The sequence below is a fragment of the Opisthocomus hoazin genome, chromosome 8 (assembly GCF_030867145.1).
Source record: "Opisthocomus hoazin isolate bOpiHoa1 chromosome 8, bOpiHoa1.hap1, whole genome shotgun sequence".
Classification (NCBI taxonomy): Eukaryota; Metazoa; Chordata; class Aves; order Opisthocomiformes; family Opisthocomidae; genus Opisthocomus; species Opisthocomus hoazin.
In genome coordinates, this window is record NC_134421.1 from 70,796,292 (window position 1) to 70,823,010 (window position 26,719).

General features: G+C 41.2%; 1 protein-coding gene across 3 annotated transcripts in view; it reads left to right on the top strand.

Moving 5' to 3' along the window:
- The window catches only part of MKLN1 (muskelin 1), a 100,063-nt gene that overhangs the window by 46,414 nt on the left and 26,930 nt on the right, over positions 1–26,719 (top strand). For all 3 annotated transcript variants that reach the window (XM_075429464.1, XM_075429467.1, XM_075429466.1), the window contains exons 9-12: positions 6,797–6,909; positions 22,356–22,568; positions 24,337–24,558; positions 26,392–26,521. In XM_075429464.1, the coding sequence (XP_075285579.1) occupies positions 6,797–6,909; positions 22,356–22,568; positions 24,337–24,558; positions 26,392–26,521 (678 nt within the window). The remainder of the gene's footprint in view (positions 1–6,796; positions 6,910–22,355; positions 22,569–24,336; positions 24,559–26,391; positions 26,522–26,719) is intronic.

The following is a 26,719-nucleotide window of genomic DNA, read 5'->3' on the forward strand; positions in this document are numbered from 1 at the left end:
CCAGCTGTTGCTGATTGCTTGAGTTTTCCTGCTGAATATAGGTAGTGTTTAATGAGACACTGGGAATTTAGCCAGTTAAGTCAGGATGTATTTTACAGACTGGAGCTGTAAAGCTCCCTGGCTAACCTTGAGCAAATCTGGTGCTAATGGAAAAAGGAGCAGCAGCGAACTCTTTCCCTGAGACGTCCTCCCTTCCGTACCCACACACTTGTTGAGTTGTTTTTTTCAGAGGTCTTTGGCAACTGAAGAAAAATTATTTGCACTCCATGTTAGAGGGGTGAAGTCCTTTTCAAAAAATTAATATTTTCTTCAACTTTTAATCTTTTAAAAATTAAGTGAAACACCAAAATCATACATAGAATCATAAAGGTTGGAAAAGACCTCTAACATCATCAAGTCCAACCATCAACCCAACACCACCATATACTAAACCATATCCCGAAGTGCAATAACTACATGTTTTTTGAACCCCTCCAGGAATGGGCACTCTGCCACTTCCCTGGGCAGCATGTTCCAATGCTTTACAACTCCTTGAGTAAAGAAATTTTTCCTAATATCCAATCTAAACCTCCCCTGACGCAACTTAAGGCCATAAAGAGGTTCTGAAGTTTCGTATCGCATAGAAAAGGTGTTGGAAGCAAATTTAATCTCTGATGTCCAGACCCGCTGTAGCTATAACTGAACTCAAATGGTTCTGCTTTTTGATTAACCTCAAGGAAATGTTAACTGGTTATTACTGACTACAAAAACACAAGTTTATTTTTAGTAGGTTTTGTAATAGTACTGTGCCTGCTGGATGCACATGTTTTGGGGACAGAGGATATAGGTTGGTACTACATCTCAGTTACTGACAGTAGTTGAGTCACTGAGAATTTATGCTCCATTTCAGGTGGAATGTAGTTTAACTTGGTCTAAACTGTCTTTTAGCGTGTTTTATCTTCCAATTAGGGTGGGCTGAAAGTAACTGAAAGAGCAATTCTGGGATCTCTGCTGGCAACCAGTAACTGGTGTTGTAGCTGTTTTGCATGTGATGTTCACGTTCTTAATACCTGCTGCAGCTGTCTTAGAAGTGTAGTGTTCTCTGTGCTTTGAAAAACTCTTAAAGCAGTTTGAAATGAAAGTGTATGCATTTTGGCATACAGAACTGAGAATGCAGCCTGATATTTTCCTATATAAAAAAAATAATATGGCTGTTACTGATTCTCAGTGTCTCCCATGCTTTTAATTACATTAACACTCAGACTGGAATGACTCCGGATGGCAAAATTAGGAAGCTGTTTTATGTATGCGGAAACATTCCTGGTTATAGTTAGAAAGCACTGTTATGTACTTTAAAGCTTCAGACTGTAAATGAAAACATAAGGCTTATATTATCTCTGCTGTTTACTGCGAGGTGCAGGTCTTACAGAGTTCTCCGTATGGGAAGCTGGAGAGTGTTCTGCACTTTTCTACAAGGAAGGGGAAGTATTTGGGTAGTCACAGCCCAGGTGCATAGGTTAAAACAAAAGTATCCCCAAAACACCAACAGTGAGAACAACCCCACTGCACAAGAACATACTCTGTTAGGTGCGCTGAATGTCAGTCATGAAAAGTTACACAGCTATTTATGTAAGCCCTGGTGAAATATTCAAGCAGTAGAATGCAGGCTTGTATATAGTCCTGCGTTCCCAGATGCATTAAACCCTAATGTGGTTTTGGACGAGATGTAGGTGTCCAGCACTGGTACCTCAATTAACATAACTTTGTTTATGCCCTCTGGTTTGGCCTTCGTATAATTCACATATAGCAATCATTTTGAAATACCAGTTGTTATCCTAGAAGACAATGGGAATGGGAAAGTGGCTTGCCAAATTGAAGTGTTAAGGAATAACGTTGGTACTTTAGGGGATTACGTGTACCGTGTTTTGGAGATTTGGTTTAGAATTCCGTCAGTAAGGTGGAATTGATCTCCTCTGCTCTTACAGGGCAGACGCAATTTTATGTGAGTGACAGTGTAGTCCATAAAGCCATATGATTTATTTTGGTAACAGCATTATAGACTATATAGAGATCACTCTATTTAAAAAAAGAATCTGTTTTGATGTATCCTGTTTGTTTAAATGTTCATCTTTTATTTCATTTATCTAAATCCTTCTGCAGTTTTTTGATGAGGCTGTTTTGGAAATAATAGCTAAGCAATCAGGATGATTTTTTTGTCTGCATTTGTCTTCTCTTTGGCAAGTGAAACATTTCTTGAAGGAAAATATTAGTGAAATAGTCTTTATTGATGCGCTACCTCTGTTCACTCACTGAAATGAAGCTACTCTGTAATTTTGGTTGTACATTATTTCGCTTTTCCTTTTCGTAGGACTAAGTTCTGCTTGCTTCATTCTGTTAGATAAGTGAGAACAAATCTGTGGGTTGGGATCAGTGGGAGATTGAGAGCAAGTGGGCACAGTGTGCCTATAGTGTATGTGGGCAACAGTGGAAATGACAAGGCTGGTTCAAAAGCAACATGGAAAGATGAAAAAGATGAAGTGAGAGCGGCAGACATGGACAAGGATGCTGTTTTGCCTGAGGAAAACACTGCTATCCATAAGATTTAAAGACAGGACTTGTGTACAAGATGAAGAGATCTCTAAAACAAAACACAGATGGCTTCTAAGCTCCGAAACACAAACAGCTGCTGAATCCTGGAGATTACTCAACTTCATGGTGCTTTTGAATTTCAGAGGAAGACTGTATGCCTACCCAGAGCAGCCCTAGCCTGAGAAAACTTACGTCTGGCCACCATCTACGTTGAACTGTGATTCAGAAATGAAGTGGTGTGATACTTCAAGAAAATTTAAGGTCTGCCTTCATAGCTGTGCTCTAAGTGCTCATTATGAAGTGGACAATGCTGCTTGCAGATAACTAAATCTATGGTTACTACATAGGGAACTGGTGTCCTTATGTAGAAGGCTTTTGAGATCTCTTATGCCTAAATTTTTTTACTTCTGAGATGAACCTTTAGTTCTAGGGACACTGATTCTCAAAACACCCTTGTCAAGTTTGGGGTGGTAGCAAGCTAGAAGGGCAGTGGTTGATGAATTTGAGAACAGGACTGTGAGTGAAGGGGACCCTGAGGGGCTGCAGGGAGAGCCTTGTGAGCGTCAGCCAAGACAAATGCCGAGTCCTGAACCTGGGATGCAACAGCTGCGTACAATAGTATAGGCTGGTGACTGACTGCATGGAAAGAAGATTTGCAAGGTGGTAGACAACCGAGTGTGCGTCAGCGGTGTGTCCTTGTGGCTGTGAAGGCCAACCTCCTGCTAGGCTGTGTTAGCAGAAGTATGGCCAGCAGGTTATGGGGAGGAATGGTGTCCATCTGTTTGGTACTTGAGGCCACATCTGGAGTACTGTGCCCAGTTTGGGTTCTCTAAGGATGGTGACAATCTGAAAGTGAGCCCAGTGAAGTGGCATGAAGGTGGTCAGGGGCTGGAGAACGTGGTGTATGAGGAGATGCTTAGGGAGCTGGTTCTGTTCGGCTTGCGGAAGAAAAGGCTCATGGCAGGATCTTAGAACTGTCTTCAACTAGCTGGTGGGAGAGCACGGAGAAGATAGCCAGACTCGTTTTCGGGGGTGCAGATGGATAGCATGAAGGGCAATGGACACATTGCAGCAAGGGAAATTCCAGTTAGGTACTTGGACGGTGTGAAATCGTAATGAAATGATCAGTCGTTGGAGAAGGGGTCCAGACAGTCTGAAATATCCTTCTTTAGCGATATTAAAAGTATAACTGAATACTTCCCTGTGCAGCCTGGTCCGTTGCTGAAGTTAGCCCTGCTGTGAGGAGTCTGGGAGGTGACTGATGGACTGGGTGTCTTCCACAGGTGTTTTAGGTCCATGATTCTTTCGCGTTCTATGGAGAACTGTTGAGGCAGAGACATGGAAATACTGTTTGACCAAAGTGTTTAGTTAAATATGTCCCCAGGATGAATATATTCATTGTGCCTGTTTATTAGAAGGTGAAAACAGGGATACTCAGGCATACCAAGCATCTCTTATCAGCTTGGCTTTAGCAATTTGCCACGTAACTTCCTGATCAGATGAGGAAGACCTGCTGTACCAGAATCCTACCAAGGATTTCATCACACAGAGGGGATGGTGTTAAGAGAAGTTAGAAAAGCTGACTTGGAGAACTTACGTGAACCTAGACCGAAACTACTCCAGGACTTTTTGGTATTTAACAGGGATTGCAAAACGTTGCTTTGCATACTTTTCTGAAAAACAGAACTTAAAGAGAGATTGACAGGAAATATGATAATTTTTGGGAACGTACTTTCTCTAATAATTTGAGGAGTGCTCTGGCACCTTCTGGTCTTCCAGAGAATAAAGGAAGAGAAAAGCTCGGACATTATAGAAACGTTTTTGACTGAGCAAGCAGTTTAGAAATATTCACAGAGTATATTTAATTCAAAGTGTTGAATTTGTGTTCAAAAATAAGCGTAGAGAAGATGAGGTTAAGATGCTGGAGGAGAAATTTGACTTCCTAAACATAGCTGGTAAAAGCTTTGGGTAAATACAACCGCTTTCATGTTTTTCTCGTTGCCTTGCAGGTAGCTTTGAAAATTCTGCTGCTGTGTCCTTAAAGCAGAATTAGAGGCTTGCTTCAATAAAGCAGCATCAATACTGCTGTGTTATGTATTGCTTGGGTACAAAGGAGGAATCCTTCCCACTCCCAGAGGGAGATGCTCTGCTTGCATCTTGAGTTCCCTAGTGCTACTGAAGTAGAAATAGTCATATTGATGTGAGGCTGCTGTGCTCCCCTCCAGCTTCCCACTCCTGCTGCCTGGAAGTTTGTGGTCTCTTCCCTGTGTCTGCCCTCATCTTTGGGTGTTTGCTGATATGTTGTTTAGGTGGCAATGCCTGGGAGTGCATCCTGGTTCTGTTCTGGGTGGAGCTCTGCAATGCAGGATGAAAAAAAGAACCCTCCCCACAAAATCTGAATTGATAACTAGAACAGAAGGTGTGAGACTGATTGGGGAATGGAGTGGAGTTTAACTCATTAAAAAAAACCCCAAAACAAAAATAACCCCCCAGAAAACCAACAAAAACCCCAAACAACCAACCCAACCGCCCCCAAAACCCAACCAAAAAACCCAAACTAATTTTTGCTTACACCATGGGAGAACAATTGCAAACTTTAGAAGAGCTATGAAAAACTGTTTTCATGACATTACCAGCAACAGATGCATTTATGTATTAAAAATTCCTTTTAACGTACAGAAACTTCCCACAAAAATATGTCTATAGTTCTGTAATAAGACTAAAAAATTATAGTCGTTCTGAGTGTAGATAGTGGTGGAGCCTTTCTTTCATCTGAGCTGCAGTTTTACATCAAGATGAAAAATAAGTTTGGCACACTGTGTGCATTTGTGTTGTCGTGGTTGCTCTCGGACTCTGGGGATGCTCACAGTTCACACTAGCTGTGTGATTCTCCTCCGCTTTCAGTGCTTACTGAAATTCTCTCAGCTTGATTTAGGTAACTTTCAAAATCTGAATTTTCACCAGATTCATTCAGGTTTGCTATTAAATTTCATCTGAGACAACAAAGCCTTTACAGGCAGGCATGACGTTTTGGCAAGGCCCCAATAGGATACTTAGCTGGTGCCAAATCTTTTATTTTTCTCGGCTATCAATGAAGCTGTTGTGGTAATGTGGGTTTTGTGAGCTGTGAGAATTTATGCGCACAAAGGGACCTGCTCTTTGCATGGAACACTGGGAGCCCTGAGTCCAGGAGGAAGGGTAATTAAAGTTAATGAACCAGGGTAACCTTTCCATGGTGATGACCACTATCCTGATGGTAGGTAAGGGTCAGGGACTATTCGCGTTTTATAGTCGTGCTTCTTACTCTGCTATTTAATTGGTGTTGGATTAAAAATTGGCCATTACCTCCATAGTAAAACTGTTTTGTGGATTTTAAAGGAGTTTTTCAAAGCTCTGCGGGTCGTCAGTGGCTTGTTCTTCTTGGACTTGGCTTTGTGTTGTGTTTTTAGTGCAGTCTAAAAATGAAGTTTTTTTTGCTTTTGAGACCAGATAGTGATCTTTGTACAGGGCAGCAGCTAAGTTATCTCTCTGTGTCAGAACAGAGACTTCTTCCTTAAATGCTTCCCATGTTCAGAGGCTTCATCTAGTTTTATCGGTGAGTCTGAGAAGCCTTTGAACTTGCTGTGTGCAGAGTGGTTGTGATTTTAAGGTGACAGATAGGCCTGAAACACTGAAATGAATCTGTAACTCTTCTGCTTACTTGGTTTTGTGGCATCAGGTAAGTTACTTTATGCAAGGTATTTCCCTTGAAGAAGATTTCATAGCTGAGGTAAATTTTTCTTTCTGAAGGATGGACCAAGCAGAAAAGCTTTGCTGCTATCTCAGAAGTCTTTCTAATGTATAGTTCTTGCACCAAACAGGGTAAAAGCTGAGATGTCACTAATAGGCTAAAATTTAGACTACCCAAGATGTTAAATATTGTTCGTTTTTCTAGTATTTTAATCAGAAGGCTGTGGATTTGATTGCCTCTTATGTAGATGTGGAAGTAGAAAATGACTGCTTGAGAATTGGCTGTCTATCGGTCCTAAAAACTTCCAGTACTAAACCAAACCACAGTTCTGTGTCTTGGTGAGTGGCTCTACTCAGAGGAGTGGTGCTTTAAGCAACAGTCGGTTTCAGTTTCTCTTCTGATAGTCCATTTGTCACAGATGTTTTGTAGGTATTAGCCTGTTTAAAGCCATTTTCTTCTTAAAATAAAATTAACATGTTCTTCCTTTTTTTTTAATAGAAACTGTTTATTTGTTTGGTGGCTGGGATGGAACTCAGGATCTGGCTGATTTCTGGGCATACAGTGTGAAGGAAAACCAGTGGACCTGTATATCCAGGGATACCGAGAAAGAAGTAAGTTCTGCACATGCCCATGTTGTTAGTAATACATGAATTGCTGCACAGAAAAATGCTGTGCTTCTGAAGTGCTGGTATTGATGTGCGGCGTGCAGGGAGAGCCACAAAATTCAGACCTTCAAGTACTGATGACTTTTAAAATGCTTACATTGGGAAAATGTGAGATGGATGTGAGTTTGAAGTGTTAAGATTACTGGAGGGGAAAGGTTTATTTTTCAAGAGTGGACTGATGGGTAAAAAATCAGTTGAGTGAATAGAACATGAATTAAATAATTTGGTAGGACTGAACAACCAGACAGATGAATAAACGTTTCAGACCTGATGCTGATGTTGAGCTTCTGAATGAAATTGTTTATTTTGTCAGCTTCTGTAAAAAATATGAGTAGAAATGGACAACAGACAGACGGAAGTGTGGACAGGGGTAACTGCCAGAGGCCATTCAGTCCCGAGAGCTTTCGTGCTATTCATTTGAGCCATTTTCTTTGGCCTGTTTTGCTCAGTATTTGACGTACGAAACCTGTGAAGTGAATGTATCTTGGGTTATAGGAGGTAACAAAAAAGTCCAAGACCTTTGGCTTGTGTAATTCATGTTACTGTATATTGTGAAATGTTAAAGTTCCACGAGGTTATTGTGTTTTGAGTTCGTTACTTGTTTGTCACAGCATACTTTCAGGAAATTCATGCAGCCTCTTCTTGCAGGTATGAAAAGTGAGATTTCGCTGCTTTTTGATAAATTTAGGAGTTTATTTCCCCAACTATTTGAAAAAAGTATACAAACATCTTATTTCCTATTTGTATTTTTCCAGTTTCTTGTCATAGCTTATTTTGCAAGCTTCTGTACCAGATGAAATAGCACTTTAATATTGCCATTTTTTCCTGGCAAAGGTGTTTAGAGGTTGTAATCAAGTAGGACAAATAGCCTGAGCTGAAAAAGATCTCACAGTAAGGCACTTCGGTAGCCTTCAAATCTCTGTGCATGTCAAGCACTTACTGCTTCTGACATCCTTTACAAAATGGGCAATAACAAAACTGAACATGATGCTCCAGTACCTATCATAATAGAGCTGTATAAAGGTAAAATATTATATTTCATATCCTTGTAAGCATTTTTACACTCTTATTGTAAGTGCTTTTTGTTACTCTTAGCCCTTTCATCACTGCTCAGAGCTCTGTAGTAGTCATGGCCAGCTACTTCAGTGGTATGATGCTGAAGCTGAATTTAGTCTTTCAGGGTCCTGTCCTGTAGGTGGGACTTGTGTTGCCTCTGTCTTGAAGCATGGGTTTTAACTGAAGAAACATTCACTAGTTACCCAACAGGTAACCCCCTTAAGAGAAAAGGTTGTGTGTGTGACATAATAACAAGGGGTAATTGGGATTCATCTCTTTTATCAACTATGTGGTAAAGATAAACAGCTAGACCTTCCTTTCCTTTGTTTCCCGTTATAAGGAGGTTGGAAAGTGAAGAACAGTGACATGAACGGAGGCACAACTTCAGCTGTCTCTTCTTTCACTTTTCTTCTTCCTTTGTAGCCGCGTAGCGTGGACATTTGTCTAGCTCAGGAAGCAGTGAAACAGGGCCTTTCTGTCGAAAAGGAGATGCCACGTTTGCTTCCTGCACAAACCAGCATGGGTAGTTCTGGTGTTTAAGGGATTAATTTCCTTTCTTGCTGGGATCCTGCTGCATCCAGTTGAGCTTCTGTAAAGCTTGGGAGGCCTGGCTGGGATGCAAAGCATCAGCGGTGCCAGGAGCGGTGTATGTTTTCTCTTCAAGTTCCTCATGCCTGACTCTAGCAGGATAATGCTGGGATGGGAGGAAGAAGGGATATGGGGAGGAGAGCTGCGGAGGAGACACGGTAGAAGAATTGCGAGTTGATACAATAAAGTGGCTGTAAAGGGATTTTGGAGGAAAAAAAATACAGGGTGCAATGGAAAGTCAGGGAATTCAAATGGAAGATGGGAAGGGTCTTGGGCTGAGAGGAAGACAGGGGAATTTAAAAAAAATGGAGAATGAGTTGAATGTATGGGGAACTTTGAAGAAGAGGCGTACTTAATAGAGAAAAGTGCAAAGAAATGTGTTGACTTTAGAATTGGAGTTCTAGAAGGACTCTCTGCGTGAACGTAGTCTGCAGTGGAGTTCAGGAGAAGGCCTGCTGAGGCATAGTCCAGGGTTTTGGTGACTTAGGTACAGTGGCTGCTGTACTTGCAAACCAGCAGTGTATTTTTTCCCTGAAGAGATCAGGATAAAACCTGATTTAGAAATGAAAAGGTCAATCTCAAATGTTGAGAAGTAAATTCAAAAACAAAGGCTCCAGATGTTTCTCTAATAGAGACATCAACTATTCACAAACAATTTGCTAAAAGGAAATGTCTGTTGACATGGAATTTTAAAAAAATATTCAGAGTAGATTCCAGTAGAACTTAGTCTTGTTTTTGTGTTGTATTGTGCTTGTTCTGCTTGTAACTCTTTTGTTCTAATTAATTAGTTGCAGTGGTTAAATTAGCCACTGAATAATTAAGCTTGGACAAGGCTGGGTTATGGTAAAAGTTGCATTTTATCTAGCGTTGTTGTAGGGGTAACACAGTAACGCTTTTGGGATGAAGGTACTGTTAGCTCCTGTTGCAGTGCCAGATTATCATCATCATCCCGTTGGCTTTGCATTATGAGAAGTTTGTGTGACCTTTCCAGTAAACTCTGCTGCTGCCGTTTATTTCCCAGTGAGCTAGAGAGATGGCTCTTTGTCACCTGAAATTGCATTTGTGATTTTTAACAGTTAGACTACCAAAGCTAATTTTCCATAGCCCTTCTTACGTTGGGAAAAAATGCTCGCAGCACTTCAGGAGTAGCTGATCACTTAGCCTTAAAGGGGGTGTAGAGGACCAGCTTGAGCCTCCAGCGTGCGTACCACAGCTGCTGATGGACACGCAGACCTGAGTTAGAACTTCACCAGTATTCCTTCAGTGTATGGATCGGTAAGGCTCCTGCAGTCCTTGTCAAATCATCCTCCTCTAACCCTGCATCCTTCCAAGGAGATGCACCACGGAACAGGTCATGATCTCTCAGCTCTACCCACAACTTCTGTCCTTCTGTCTCCTCTCTGGAGTGCTCGAGTACGCAGCAGCTCTACAAATCAGCTGGCATGAGGCACAGCCGAAACATCTGAAGTCTAAGAGCCTTTAAGGGTTTTTACCCTGAAACAAGTGGAATGTTCTGACAAATGCTGTTATCTCTGGGGTTTATTGGTGGTTGTAGATCAGTAGACCTTTTCAGGATTTGGGAATATATAGTTTTGAAAAAACAAACCTTGTCATTCCTTGGGCATTTTGATGCTACGCCAGTGTAAATTAATATAGAAATTTAATGTGTGTGGTTTGGAATCTAGTATTACTAGTTTCCAAGCAGCAGCTTTTTCTTTTGAAGGCTAATGTAGTGAAACTCAGTGCAGGAGGACAGTTTAAGTGAGCTGTAGGAAAGACTTTGCTTGGTGTGAATTGGTGGATTTTTAAATAGGATCAAAATGCTGACGGATGTTGATGCCACTGGAGATGTGATAAATGAGAATAAAGCAGTGTAGTAGTTGGCCTATTTTGTATGTCACTAGTATTCCTGTACCTTGGTTCCGCATCTCCTAGAGACACGAGAAGAGTTACAGGATCTCCCTTCAAACTGCATGAATTGGTAGCTGCTGTACTGCGTATTTGTAAATATGGTGTGTTGACTCATCCTCATTGTGGCTTTTTTAGAGGAAAATCCTGCTCACAAATCAGGTCTGTGAAGGACGTGAAATTGTGTAAATGGGTTAGGTTTAGATGACACTGGGTTTCTCAAACTTTTAAAGTGTTTCTTGCCAAAGGTGGAAGTGAAAGTGTTGGCACAGGTTAACTGGTGGAGAGGATGAATCATTTCTCACAATGAAGGAAAGTGTAGGTCAAGTGCCTGCTGTTCAGTAGGTTCAAAATGATCTAGAAAATCGGTGTGTTGTAAGGTGATGGTTTGCTGCTAACACCAACTGCTTTTCCAGGTTCCTGAAAGTAAAAGCTGACAAGTGTAGAAAGATCTCGTAATAGTGAGAGCCAGAGTGAATTTCATCTGCGATTGCATTTCCAGTTAAATTTTCTGCGATGTCTGCATGCATTTCTTGACATTTATTGACATGGATGAATTTAGCCAAGGCTTCCGATGCCATATAGTCACCCATTTTATGCATTTATAAGTGTGTGACACCTATGAACGTTGGAGGGTTTTTTTGGGGGGGAGGTGATGCAGAAATAACGTAACCTTATCTGTGTAAAGCTTTTACCCAGTGCTCTTTGAAGTGTAGGATCTGAACTAGGCTCAAATAATGACTCCTTCCCACAGATGGTGATGTAGTTTGGAAGATGCTTTAAGTAACTGGAGGGTATTTTGTTTCAAATACTGTGTTTATGGACTTGAGATCTAATATACTGAATTTGCCATGTCCTACTTCTGAGTAGTTTCGCTTGTACAGATGCTCAGTTGTACAAGATGCCTGGTGCCACAAAAGCACATAGGGAGAAAGCAGCTGTCCCAAAAAGCCTGCAATAGAAACTTGGATTCTGCAGACATAGCTCTGAGCCAACTTCCTAAATAGCGTAAATGCCTACAAAAGTAGGGACAAAGAAGGCAGATGCTGAAGTGAACCAAAGGAAAAGTATTCTAGGCCGATCCTAAATATCGCATGCTAATGTTTTATTTTCCTCCCCGCTTAGTAGCGTAATGGTTTGAAAATGTTCTAGCCAGTATTCTTTCTCCAAAATGTTAGCAAGAGACTTTCAGATACGCCTGATTAAATTCTTCAGTGATTTCCACAGAGACAGCCGAAAACAAAAAGACCCTATTGATGGAGGAGTACCTTGTTTTTTTGTATAAACTTTTTAAAAATGATTTGAACTTCTGAAGCTAAATTCTTATTTGTCTTATGCTACCTTGTGTGCCTAAGGAGCTCTGTCCTCTTGTTTATTTCTTTTTTAACTTTAACTTTTAACATTTTTTTAAGAGAAGATCATCCATATTTTAAAATAGCTCTGGGTCTTAAGTTATTCAGTTCCATCACTAGGTGCTGTAGTTCTTGCTTCTGGCATGAAAAAAAGCGCAAAAAACCAGCCAAACTTTGGTTATTCCTGACACCAGATGTTTCCATGTGTGGATGTCCCTTTCCTCCACACGTTGGTATTGAAGTCAGTATCGTAGAGAACGGGCTACTTAAATAAACACATGATGCGCGGTGTTCCGAGGGCTGTAAAACTTTGGCAGTCCTGGAGCTTGTGTGTGCCAGCCTTCAGACTACACGTGGATTTCCAAACCACCGTAAAGCCTTCGGCTGCAAAGGGTGCAGCTTGTAAACTGCTTTCAAACCTTGAAGTAATGCATCGTGCATAGCTGGTCTGTGGCGTTTATGATCCGATAAAAATCACCACTTTGACTCTAGCTTGTGAGCTTAGTGCTCTGATCTCTGATCTGGAATGCAGCTTAACTTTACTTAAATGACTTTATTAGGAAGTTATTGCATCATCCAGTTCCCTGTCAACTGCAGATGAGGCAGTTTACAGAGACATGCTAGGGTGGTTGTGACTGCATCTCGGGGAACATGACGCATTATTCAACTGCTTAAAGTATTACAGAATTTTCAGGTAAGGATTTAGTGTAGCCATGGATATTGGTATAAGGAAAGCTGATTTAAATCCTTTTGGGTTTTAAAGATACAGAAATACACACCTGTAAGACAAGAGCCAGCTGGAATCCCTGGAACCCTGCATTCCACACTGGATGCATGGGGAAAAAGGATTTTAAAGACACAAGAGAGTATGTGGGGGTAGAAGGTGGGAGGAAAGCTTATTCTCTTGCCAGCAAGGTGAAGGTAGCTTCATATACCAGTCAGCTTTGCCCTGGGAGTAGTCTCTGATTTCAGCTAGGCTGTGAAAGACTTCCGTTACATTAGCACTGCTCAAGCTGTACAAATACAGAAATCCCTGAAGAAATATCAGTTATCCCAGTATGGTGACATAGGGGAAGCATTCTCAAGTAGGATTGCATGCAAATCCTTAGCTAAATTGTCTGGATAATTACATGCTTGAAAATGTACTAAGTTTTGTGGACCTTGCTGCTAATAAGGAATGTATTTCTGCCACCAGGTTTTGGAGGTAATTAGAACTTAAGCTTTCTGTGCTGTCTCGAGAGCGTATACTGGCAGAGTGGATAGTGCATTGATATGTTGAATTCTCAGACCTGAAGGAGCTTTGTATGTTTAATAGGGCTTAATCCATGAATTTTCTGGGGCGTGTATGTGATGGAGAATTTACTGACACTGGGATTCAGGAGCTATTGGGTTCTAGTCCTTGCATTGCCCCATGCATGCTTTGTTTTCAGTGCTGTGTCTTGAAAAGCTCTTCTGCATGTGCTTGCTGCCATGCTTTATGCTTACTTCTCTTAATATATGGAAAAGAAGGGTTTGGCATGGTGCTTCACAGACCTCCAGTGAAAATACTCGCACTGCTTCTTGGCTGGTCTTCCTCTGTGTAGGTTACTGCAAAACTGAAGATGCCTTGTTTCTGAAACTGTGACACAGCAGAGACTAGCTGTGTGCTGCAATTCCTGTGGTAATTGATGCGGTTCCTGCAGCTGGATAACTAAATTATGCGCTGGGAATAGCTGAAAGGTGATATAAACAAAAATTTCAGAAGCTGCATCTTTCCTCATGTCACTTAATTCAAAAAAGGCATGCAGTCTTCACAGTTCTGTTTTTTTAGTGCCAAAAATATTCTGTTCTGATATGTGTATTTTTGTCTCTTGCCATGTTGCTGTAATAGCTAATGGAAGAAGCCTGTGTTAAACTGTACTGAGTATCTGTATCCCTGAGATAGCAATCCCCTAGCCATGGGTTAGCCTGAGGAGAAAAATTATACAGCCACTTCTATGACTTCCCAGCACCTCTGAGTACAAACTACTCTTTTGTCATATGTTTAAGACTGTCTTCACTTTCTCAGAAACATCTGAGAGCCAGTGGCTGTCAAAGCATTGAGACTTATGATTTCATGTTTATCTATCACCAGCTTTTCAAGGACAATTAATTAAAAAAAAATCAAACAACCTTCAAAAATTCTAGCCTTGCTGCATCCTCATCTTTGTGGCTAAAAGTCCATAAATGACTTAATTTTTTTTTAGCCTGATAGCCTGTTGGTCTGGAAGTGTAACTGTAGCTAAGCCGAATAGTTTGCGCCTGTAGAAGAATCTCTCTTGGTGGGACCTTCGCTAGCTGTTGTCATTGGTAATGAGAGGACAGCGAGAACTTATGATGCATGAGAAAATGGCCTCATTCAGTGTCCTGCAATTCTTAATGGGGTTAGTTAAATTCGGCACACGAGGGATGTTGTCCTGAGGGTCCATCTCTGAGCTGGTGAAAGCCCTGGTTCTGTGGTGGGTCGTCTGTTGTATTTCATCAGTGTTACTGAAAGCAAAGCTGAGCAGTTGATGTGTAACAGAGCAGCAATTTACTTCTTAAAATTTAAGAAGCTACAATTTTATTCACATTTCATCAGTGCAAGTAGCACTTAGTTTGCAGATAAATTGTGCCTTTTGTTAGAAATAGTGTTATTGATGTCCTTTTACTGCAAAGTTGTCTTGTACTAGGGTATTACTTCAGTGCTTTTTTTGCTTGTGTTTGTAAGCTGAATCAAGTAGGCTGGATGACTTATTTTTGACTGTAAACTAAAGCCCAGGAAAGACCTTCAGGCGCATTCCTGCAACCTTTTCCCATAGATGAGAGAATTATTTCACACGGTTTGCATGCTTGAAGCTCTGGGACTGTTTTTCCCCTTTCCAGTATTCCACTTGCTTGCCTAGATGTTCTCTTGGTCATCAGATGCCTTGGTTTACTGCTATATGAGATCCTCAGTGTTATGGATTGCTGGAAGGCCTCGGTGATACTTTGGTGTGAGAGCAAGCCAAGTGAGAGTGCATAGCTCAGAAATGAGCCAGGAATGTGGCTCCCTGCACTGGCAGTAGCGCAGGCGCTGGTTGCCAGAGTTGTTTCTGCACTGTAGGTAAACTTATGCAACACAGCTGTCAAAAGCAGAATATTGGTGCTTTGCAAAGTTCACGAGTCAGTTCCTAGGGCACACTTCAGTTCTTCACAAGTGTGTTAATCAGGGTTCATCAGAAGACAATAGATCATGTGCTAGTTCATTCCTTTATGAAAATACTCTGAAATTAGTAGTTTCTGCAAGCAGGCCTCCCGGGAGACTAATCTGTAACAGGTAAGCTCGTGGGAATAGAACATTAAGCATCTGCTCGTTTTCATAGCGGCGTTCATGTGCTGCACGGAGTTTGTGCTCGTCTGAGCCCTGATGAACACGCATGGATCCCTGAAGGATGGAGCACACAGGCTGAGTCAAGTCTTATGTAGGACTGGAAGGGATGGGCCCCTCATGGGTCATCGGATCCAGCCCAGTGCTATCATAAGGATCACGTTGTATGATCTCTGAGCTTAATCATTTGACTTATAAGCTCATTGAACCGTCTTTCAGAAATAGAACACCGAGCCATTTATTGTTTACTTCCAGTCTAAGCAGGGAAAGTCTCTTTGTGAAAGGCTGAGCTTGAGGCTGTGAAGTATCAACAGTGAGAAATTAGGATTATGCCAGATGTGTGCATTGCATTTAGGAAGGGAAAAAAAAAAGCTTCATCCTGTTTAATTTTTTTGGTTTTCCCACCTTGGAGATGAATCAAAACTGTGTGCTGAAAGCTGCCTCTGGCTTTAATCTGCTCCATCATGTCTGAGTCAGATGCCCAGGAAGGACTTTGCGACTAAGTCTCTCTAGTTGCGTTGCTATAGGAGGGTGCTTGTAAGCAGATTAGCCATAGCTCAAATACTGTGTCAGCTGCCTGGCCGAAGGAGATCTTCCTTGTCTTAGCTGCGGCTAGACTTAGTAGTTGCAAATACTTGTCATAAACTTTTTGGTATCCGAACCTAATATTTATCGTAAGACATCTAGCTGTTTTGGGTGAAAAATTGCGTAGACCCGTGGCTTTCCAGTCCTGGTCCTGGGGAGTTTTAAGCATTGTGATTCTTAGCCAGGTTCTGATCTATTTAATAGGCTTCCCAATATATTTATTGGCAGAACATACTTAACTTGCATTCTATCAAAGAATATTCTTTATAGCTGGTACAGCAGTAGAAGTAAGTTGGAATATCTGATATATTCTGTAAATAGCAGCAAGAATACCCTAGAGTGGAAATGTGTGCCTGCTGACCTAGTGTAACTGTTAGCTTCGCATGCTGCTTTAAGCTTTTACTTAAGGCAAACTTGCAGAGCAATTGACTGAATGGAGTGTACATTGAGCATCCAGAGTATGTTTTTTGGAGCTAGACTCCCATCTGCTGCTCCTAGAAACACTCAAGATGAGAGTTTAGTCCTTTGCTGCATCTACCCCGTGTGACATTCAAAAGTTTTTAAGTCTACTGCTGGAGCTGTCAGGTCTTGGACGCCAAATGACACGCATAGCACTGACTTCTGCCATCACACAGAGTAGGAAAAAGTAGCTGGGATATGCTATTTATGGGAGGGTCTTGCACACTTAAGAAGCCCTCGCAGACGGTGCAGGCCCCGGACTGTGTGCCTGTGCTGGGCTGCTCCGGCCACGAGTGCTGTCGTGATGCTCCGGCTGTGTGCCTGGATGTGCAACGCCTGGCTCCGTCTCGTGGCTTGGCACTCCTGGCACGTGGTCGGTGATTTCATGGGCGTTAGAAGCAGCACATCAGCCTCCACTCCTTTTGCTTTGTGTTTTGGGCTGTTGGGCAAGACAAATGCCCTATGCTACCAGAAAAACCCAACAAGTTCAGTTCTTTTGTTGGGTTTCTGGCATCCTAGATTAGGAGAAACTTAAAATGCCTTCTATGAGCGACTTGTATGGGATGAAAGTGTTGTTCTGTGTATGGCAGTAGTTGTTTCTCTTGCTGAATTTAGTACTCATCTAAAGTAAAGCAAATTGGTTAGAGCTACAGTTTGGGAGTACGCATCAGCTGAAGACTGGCATTGATAAAGCACTAACAAGCTCTGATCTTAAAAAGCATGTAGACCTGAATGAACACCAAGAATAATATGTATTTCCTTTCTCTTTCAAGATTGTAGAGAACTTTCCTTTTTTTTTGGGGGGGGGGGGGGGGGTGGGGGTGGGGTGGAGTGGAGGAGGAGGAGATGAATTATACTCTGAAACTGGGAAATGAGAGCAATTAATCTCCGCAGTTGCGTGTAGGCAGGAGGGACTATTTGTTGCATGACAGCCTGTGCTCAGAACTGGAAACAAAGTAGGTTGTTTGTGTCTTTTTATGTCCTCGTCCTAGTTTGCTTTAGGACAAGAGCATTTACCTCATGACGCTTATTTTTGAACTTTATACTGGAGGCAGTGTTCACATTCCATGCAGTCTCTTACAGCACCAAGAAGGGAGAATTAGTCAGCTGTTCTTTGTTTTTATTTCCCTGACTCTTGAACAGGGTCCAGGCTTGCTCCTGAGGTTTTTCATCTGGATTGGTCTGAATAAAACAGATTTTCTTGCAACTGAAAACCCTTTATTTGCAAAAGGTTATGATAACCAAAAGAAGCCAAGCTCCCCCAGTCTGGGTTTGGGGGGTAGGGTGGGGAGTGGAACTGCCTTCCCACACTCCTGTTTGCATTTAAGCAGGTTTGTAGGACGCTTATTTAAAAACAAAACGAAAGATGAAAGCTATCAAGTTTGTGCCTTAGCAGAGCATGCCAGGATGCTGTTGCTACAATGGTGCATGCTGATTCTGGCATAAATAGTTATCTGAGCAGACCCTACCCTAAGGAGCTGAGTCCCAATCCTTTCTCTCCTGTATAGGAACAAATCAATTATTCTAAGGAGGCAGTGTTGTCTCTCGGTGCTGTTGTGTTGCTTTTTGAAAACGTTTTGTAAGTTAGTCCTTAAGTGGGATAATTGCTTTCAGCATTTGCAAGTTAAATGAAGAAAGCTCTAATTAGATTTTATAAAGTGGCTTAGCATGTTGAGGAGGCTTTTCATAAAGTATACTATGTATTCACTTGGCATTGCACAATTGAATTTCGTGTAGCACTGATGAAACTAAAAAATCCTGTTTGGCCTTGGTTGCTCCTGGGTGCTTAAAGGACTGAAAGCTTGTCTTCAGTACTCCTAGCTATATGTACTCCCTTCCTTTCCCTACCAGCCCACCCTGTCAGGGCATTTATCTGTATTTTATAGACCAGAGGATTTGCATCAAGACCAACCTGTTTGAGGAAGGATATTAGAGTAAGGCATAGAAGCCTGGTATTTTGTACCACTTTAAAACGGGGCCGTGGCACGTACTGTTTGATCTGTCTTGGCTGTTATTGTGCTGTGCTAATTGTACAGTGGCGCTGGGTGGCAGAGAGCTGTTTTGTTCAGGTCAGTCTTAGCTCTGTGTGGGCACTTACTGAGTTCCACAGAAACCGAACAGTGCCTGCGCTTAGTAATGTTTGGTATTGTTTGGTGTCCTGTAGGTTAGAAATGCGATATGCTAATGCTTCACTATTGCCGTTGGAGCCTTGGCGTAAGCGGAGGGACTGGCTAGAGCAGCGTAAAACGTTGCTTGCCATCTGAATAAGAACTTAGCCTAGTCACAAGCTTCTTTCACGTGTGGTTTCTGCAGTCTGCGTGCCAGGAGCTTCCTGATGAGAACTGGAAGGAGTCCCCAAAGCCCGTGTTGGTTCAGGTCGTTTGGGCGCTGTTGCTGGATGTGACTTACTAGAGTCTGTTTTAACTAAGATGCGCTCTGTTTAGGAAGCAGCACCTCTACTAAATCAGTCAACCAGTTGTCAAAGCTTTATTTGCAAAAATCTAGATCCCACACTCTAACAACTTTGAAGACCATTCAATGAAAATAGATCGAAAGAGCAAGTACTTAATGAGAAGTCTTGCATTGATTTGTTGTGACTTCAGATAGCCACTGGACCAGATGATTGCAAACTGATCAAAACTGTTATTTGTCTTCTGCTCTGCTCAAGAAAACCTGAGCTTGTTTAATATTCTCTTGTGGTTATCACTGTGCAGGTGAGACTGTCCTTATTAGCTGCAGATATGTTTAGGAATGACAGTTAGTATACTTAGAGGAGTAGCAAGTCCCATAGATACTTTTTGTGTGTCTGCAGCTTGTCTTTGATGATAGAACCCAATTCGAGTAAGGGTATGGCGATGTCTAGTAAGACCCACTCACCTTGGGATGTTATCTTGTGGGTTGTCAACCAGCTTACATCCTGGCAGGAGGGGACAAAAGGTTGTTCTCCTGCTCTCGAACCATACATGACTCTCTTCCACCTATGGTTCAACCATTTTCTCACTAACTATTGTTTGCAAGAGGTCAAGTTGTGTGAATGCCTCTGGAATCAACAAACTCTTTCCCATTTGAGTTTGGTGGGTCACTTTCTCCATGACAAGTTGTGGCAGTGTGTTCTTTGTCTGAACAACAGGCTGTCTATTGTAACTGCATGAAGTACACATCTTTGGATGAACATTCACAGCCGCCCACGAGCTCTTGATTCACTTAACCACATGTGCCTTAAAGCGTTTTACTTATTTTCAGTGTCTGCCCATTTCTGTCTGTCAATGGACTTTGGCCTCTTCTGAGGTATATACATACTACAAGGACTTCCGTAGCCAAGTTGAGTAGCTCTCAAGTGAACACAGATTTAGGCCTTTCCCCTCTTCTGCCTCAAATGTCAGACCAATGTGTACCAGTATTTAATGGCGTTATTTACTCATCTTGGTAAACATGTAGACTAAATTGGAAACTTCTGGCAGGTTCCATGTGATCTTTGAAGGGGTGTGCAGGAATAACTCTAGTTTTCTTTGGAAAAGATGAATTGGGTGAAGCTTTCTTTATTACAAGAGATAGATCATGTTATGTCAGATTCTGTAAGCTGGTGGAGTCGAAGTTCTTAAGTGAACTTGCAGTGATGAAGTTTCTATGCCTCTATAGATGAAATGGTCAAACTTAAAACCTTTAGCAGCTCTTTAAAAAGGCAGATGTTACTGTGTGAGATGACCAGTACATAATTCAAGAAGGAAGACATTTTCCTGAATTGTTTTCTCATTTTAACATAGTCTTAGGTGTTGAAATTTGTATGTGGTATACTTGGCAAGTGTAGCAACTGTGCTGTTGATGCCAATGGCTTGATAATTGGTATTGTAGGTGCTCAGCGTCTCAACCTCACGTCTGTACTCAGACAAATTTCAGTTGCCGATGCAGCTCTTCATGGCAAGGCAGGTCTGGAAATTGCTAAATTGGAGATTGATTCCTGAAAGTGCCAGAGACAGAATTTGAGCAAATTTGGTAGGATTTAGTTCAGCCCATAGAGCATATAGAGGTGAGAGAGTGGGGGAAGATATGCAAACCAGCAGGTTCCATTAAACCGCAGTGACCTGACAAAGAGGGGAGAGTCAGAAAGCACAGGTAGGTCTTAACGTTTCATTTACAAGGCAAATATGTGCTCTTTGGCGGGGGAACAATGGCCTGTCCTTGAGTGTCCCGACTGCGTAACTGGAGTTGGGTTTTGTCTACTGGGGTTACTTTCTTGTGAATCAGGGGCAACCTTTGTGAATACACAAGTTGGCACTTTTCATGCAAAGAAACTACCCCGTGTGTTTGGAACAGGGTCCTCTGGAAGGTACTGTGTACTGTGTAGGAACAAGGTAAAGTATGTTGCTGCCTTTCCTGTCAGCTGCTTCCATGTGATCGAAGGCAATGAATGAACTTTTGCTGCATTTCAGGATTTTATGCTGATATTTTGCTCCTATCAGTACTTTTTTTTTTTTTTCAGAAAATAAAAATAATTACCATGAAGTAATCAATCCTCAAAGCTGTAATCACTGTTGACACAATGCTTCTTATTTACAGAATATGAACAGTTTGGTTCACCTCTTCAGATTGTTGTCTGAGTTACTGCAAACAGTTTCCTGTAACTCTTCTTTAATCAAGAAATTGAGTTCTGTGACAGGGCTAGTAAAGATTTGACTACAAAAATGTAATGCTTCCTTTCATATTTTATCCAGCTTAATGAAATGTGTTCCATCAGTGTATTTTAAGCTTCAGTATAAGCTTCTACATGAAATGGTACAATTACCAAGATTCATTTCTGGTAAAGGCAGTATTTGGTAGCACATGGAGCAAATATTGTGCTGATTATTTGGTGTGGCATGGCTACTTTTCTTTAACTGTAAGTCTTCTAATAAATGGTGGTTTATGTTACATCTTTGCCTAATTACGTAATCTTTATTTTTCAATAGATTTTAATTCTTATTTTTCTTTGTTTTCATACTTCAGTCTTCTGCACCTCTTACCTTTTTTTATTTGTCAGTTGAAATCTTACCAGTTTTCATTCCAGACTCTCAAAGTTAGCTAACTAGCATTTTTCTGGCATCCACACTTATGAAATGCCAAAATGACACAAATGTAGATAAATAAACAATTGCACAAATCTTCTATAAGCATGATGCTGAGATTTTTTTTTTTTTTCCCTTTGACTGATCTTTTGCAAATAAGGCTTTGCACGTCTTGACTTCCAGTGTTTTGGGATGTAGGAACATTACTCTCATGTTTTTCAAGATGAATGCACAAAGGCCCTTAAAATTAATTTGGTTGAAGCGGAACGGATACCGTCCAGTACTGTGTAGCATCGTCATAATGTCATTAAATAAATTACTTTATGATTTAAGTTGAGCACTTCTGGATGGATAAGCACATAATAATTTGACAGTGTCCTTCCTCTGTGTTTCTCTTGAAGATCATAACTCACAGCAGTTTTGCTTGCTGTGGGAAACTTTCCTGTAGTTGGAGGCTGGAATGTCCATATCTATTTGTGAAGGACAGGGAGTGCTTTTGTTACCTTCAAAGACCCATTTACGGGATACGATTGCCGTGGGAGTGTCTGGTTATGATCTGTTAGAAAACAGCCTATTAATAAAACACAGGCTCTTGTAATAGAGCACTTCTTAATCTTCTTCCTATGTAGTTATTTATAGGCTGTGACATCTTAATTTGCCTCATGTGCATCAGTTTCTGTTGTTTTGAAATATCAAGTAGCTTTCACACGCCTCTGAGAATCAGTTCTGGAGGAAACAGTCTGTTTTCTAAGGAATCTTACAAAAAGGCTTCAAGTCATAAGTCTGTTGTAAAAAATGTGTTAAGGTTTTTGCTGGTGTCTTTCTAAATGACAAAGAAGTTACGGAATGTCCTGTTCTGTAGATGCTTGTATGCTAATCCTGTATCTATCTGATTACAAGCAGGTTTTCTTGAATTCTCAAAGGGTTTCCAGTTGCTGATGGTACTTATTTGCCATTGATGAGCGTGCGGTGACCTACCTGGAGCAATATTAAATATACTATTCCCTTTATTTTTGTGGTTGTTTTCTTTATTAGAGTGGTCCCAGTGCCAGATCTTGTCACAAGATGTGCATTGACATTCAACGACGGCAGATCTACACGCTGGGACGCTATCTGGATTCCTCCGTGAGGAACAGCAAATCTCTGAAAAGTGACTTCTATCGTTATGACATTGATACAAACACATGGATGTTGCTAAGTGAAGACACTGCAGCGGATGGAGGTCCAAAGCTGGTGTTTGATCATCAGGTCAGCTACACTGATACTCTTAGCGCAAGCTGTACCACCTTCTCTGCTTGTGAATTGTAATTTCAATCATAGCCACCCGTGATTTAGCAGTGCTGTACCAGGTAACATAGCAGTGACGGGGAAGGCTGTGATCAGTGCTCAGCTAAATTCTAATAGTATTGTTGTCTGGTACCACTGGATACTGGTATTCTCATCAAATTGAGTCAGAAGAATCGTAAAAGCCTTTGCAAACTAATTTAAGACACATTTTATTAAAGCTCAAAGCACAGTTCATCGGGTTCTAATCAGTTTTGTTGAGTTGAGTTTGCAGATCTGCCCACTTGGAGGGCGTTGGGGAGCAACTTGCAAAGCTGTCTGTGGTACCTTCAGAAGAATTCTATAAGCAGGCTGCTGAAATGAGGCCAATAGGATTGGGATTCTTTCAAAATTGGTTGCCTTTTAAAATTTGTAAAAAGTGCTTGCTTTGTAGACATTGGAACACCTTGGAGTGGCAACTTATTTTAAAAGCCACACCTGTCCATGTGTTAAAACTGAATGCGTTGTTTTACTTCTGTTGTGTGTTTAATGGCTTTTGTGTACTTGAAAATGATATTTTGTTCTTAATTGATTTTTATAAAGCATGGCCAAGAAACAGCACATCAGCACTCGTTTTTAAAGCAGCCCTAGAACTGCTTTTATTGGTACTAGCTGTTTTGTAACCAAAGCTGTTTTCTGCCAGCACAATATGCGTTTCTGCTGACACCGAAAGCTGGAGATGTGTGTTGTCTGCAGAACAAAAGCCAATCAGTCTTTCTGTTCTATTAATAACGAATACCAGTCTCCCAGGTGTTGGGGAAAAGGCAAAAGTAAATTGTCAGCTGGCAAGGCTGCTCTGGGTACCTCGTTTGCCTGCTTCTGAAATTGTTTGTTTTTTTTTTTTCCCTGCTGTCTCTTAGGAAAGAATGTCCTCCCTGAATTCTTGATCAATCTGTAGCTCTTCTTCTTCTCTCCCTCAGTACCTACTGTGATAGCGTTTTTTGTGTAACCTTCACAAAAATGTGCTGCGCTAGAAGTGTTTTGCGTAGGCTTTGCTGAGTAGCATCTCTATCTTGCTGTAATCTTGTCTGGTTTTTCTCCCTGCCCCGGTGTTTTGTAACCCTCTGTGTTGCACTCTGTCTGAAAACGTCACCTGGAGTCAGGGAGTTCTGTTTGGTTTGTACTGCTGTGAATCTCTGCCATAACCTGAATTCAGGCTTTGGGGATAAACGTGTTTCTGCTGCAGCCTCCTCAGAAATGCTTGGCCAAGTTATGGCTCTACTTTGTGTTGAAGAAGTGATGGTAAAAGTAAATACATGCGTGGGATGGAATCTGAGTAACAAATCGCCGGCTGGTTTTGGATCGGTTGAGTGGCAGTCAGTAAATTAGCAATGATTTTGAATTTTTCCCTTGCGTGGTCATTGTCAAAGGTGATAATCTGTTAACTTTCTGACATTGGCTATGGATCCTGGTGAAAACATTTTAAAATGTTTTTCCCTATAATCAGCAGCTGGAGGGAAGTTTTTTACATGATGAAGGATGTATGTAACCTTTTTATTTCTTATTAAAGAAGCAAGTTAAAATTAGACTCACATTTTAAATAAAGTACTGTTTTCTGAGATCAGTACCTGTCAACCGTGAAGACACCTGTATTCTTTAGGTATCACTTGCAGGGGAGGGATGTTTAGTCTTAAATCTTAGCGTGTTCAAGTCTTAATGTGCTGCCTTAAAACTACTTCTCCTGTTCTTACAGATGTGTATGGATTCTGAAAAACACATGATATACACCTTTGGAGGCAGAATTCTGACCTGCAACGGTAGCGTTGATGACAGCAGAGCCAGTGAGCCGCAGTTCAGTGGATTGTTTGCTTTTGACTGCCAGTGTCAGACATGGAAACTTCTGAGAGAGGATTCCTGTAACGCTGGACCTGAGGATATCCAGTCCCGGATAGGACACTGTATGTTGTTCCATTCTGTAAGTATCTGCACCATGCTTTGATTCATGACGCCTGACTTAGACAACATCTGGTTTTGATTTCTCTTGCAAGTTTGAAGCGCTTTAATCTCCCAAGCGGTGTGTTGTCTCACGCGATTTTATGTTCGCTGACATTCTGGTGTTTCTTTGGTAAATGCAGGTGGTATTAATTCAGATCTTGGAGCTTTCATGACTTCAACTGAATAATATTTCAAATAAAAAGCTGGGTGAATTTTAAATAGTTTATTTTAATTGTATAATGGTAGTTAAATAGACACAGTAGTTCAATTTGATCTACAGAGTTTTTCTTTTAAAGTTGGTAGAGCAACTTAGAAGCTTCTGGTCTAGTAAATACTCTCTGTAGTTACTGGAATGGTAAACTTGACTGTGCAGGGGCTTACCGGGTGTGTATTGAGATGCGCAGGCTTCTTATTCCTCTGCTGAGCACCCGGCTGCTGCGTGTTGTCTTGAGCAGCTGTTAACAGCTGGGCACAGATGGTGTTACAGGCACTTGATCCAGGGCCTGATGGAAAGGCAGAGGGATGGGGGGAGAGGGGCTGTGCAGTGCTTTATTTAGCACTGGATATTAAAGGAAAAAAGGGAAAACAAAACACCTTCCGTTGCTTTTCCAGGTGTGCTCATCAGGCACATGTTTGCTTAAGTGCAGAACATGGGAACTGCGGAGTGTTTTACTGACATTTAACTCTGACTTAGGGGTCGGGAGGAAGAGAACTAAATTAATATTGTGGCATTCAAGTGTGTACTGATACCACCAACTGAAAACTGACCATTGAACAGTTTATTGAGTTTGTTTCTCTTTCCCTTTCAAATGGAAGATCAGAATTTTTATAGTGAATACTGTGCTTTCACAGCCTTCAATTTCACTTTTGTTTTGGTTGGCTCTCTAAAATCTGGTCAAAAACATATAGCCACACAAAATTCTGCACAGGTACCAGAGGATTTTTAAAGTATACTTATCTTGGGTAAGCATAAGAATACAGGTTTCTGTAAGCACAGGTCTTAGAAGTTTAGGTTCTTTGCTGTTTTCTCAACCATTTGAAAGAAAAATAATCTGTCTTACCGACTTTCCACTTGGCAAACTTGAAAGTAGTAATGAACCTGTTATTCTTGGCTTGCTGCTTGCCATTTGCCTGGTTTAGTAATGTGCTGGTACGTGGATGGTTTCTCTTACAGTCTGTCTCTTGTTCCTGCTTTTTTGTGTTTTTTTTTTTAACAGCAAGGTTACGATCTAATAGGTTTTAGATGTGGAGACTGTTAATTCTTTAATATTAAGCTTGAAAAATGAGTTGCTGTTTCAATGTTTTGAAGTTATAGCTCGATCAGGGCAAGGCTACAGTAGTTAACTATAAAATCTGCGTGGTCACTCTTGAGCTAAAACTCTGTGCTGGATCCAGGTTTGTGGTTTCATATAGACTGTGAAAATAGACTACGAAAGTCTTTAAAATTACATTTGTAAGAGGCTTTTTGGGGTGGGGAAGCTCTAAGCCCTTAATGGTTTAGCTCTTGAAACTGAGAAATCATCAGTTCTAGAATCAAGATGATCAAGAATCTAGTCAAGAATTCTCAAGTTTTTGTTGAGTTTGATAGTGATGACCAGTTCTGCATAATCGTTCACTGTGAATCTTTGCAGAGATGGAGGTAAAAGATATTTACCAGATAAAGATTGGTGGACGTGATAGTTAAGGCATGTTTTTAAACTTGGTAGGAACACATCTATTACTCTCTGATTCATTCATGGTTTTGTTAATGGTCACAGTTGGCCAACAGACTTCTTGAGTTTAGTAAAGACACACTTGTTTTTCTCCATTCTAGAAAAATCGCTGCTTATATGTATTTGGTGGCCAGAGATCGAAGACTTATTTGAATGACTTCTTCAGTTATGATGTAGACAGCGACCATGTGGATATCATATCAGACGGCACTAAGAAAGATTCAGGGATGGGTAAGAGTATAACTGCATATTCATTTCTTCCTGTTGGTACAAATCAGAAATATATGAAGTAGGGTGAAGGTCAGCTTCAGTGTCCTGTGTTATCAGGTTAGCATCCTTAACTAGCTCTATGTACCTGAGCCACCTCCACAGTATATAGGTTAAACTTATGCCAGCTTTTTTGTCCTTCCCATCATTTGATGCTCACCA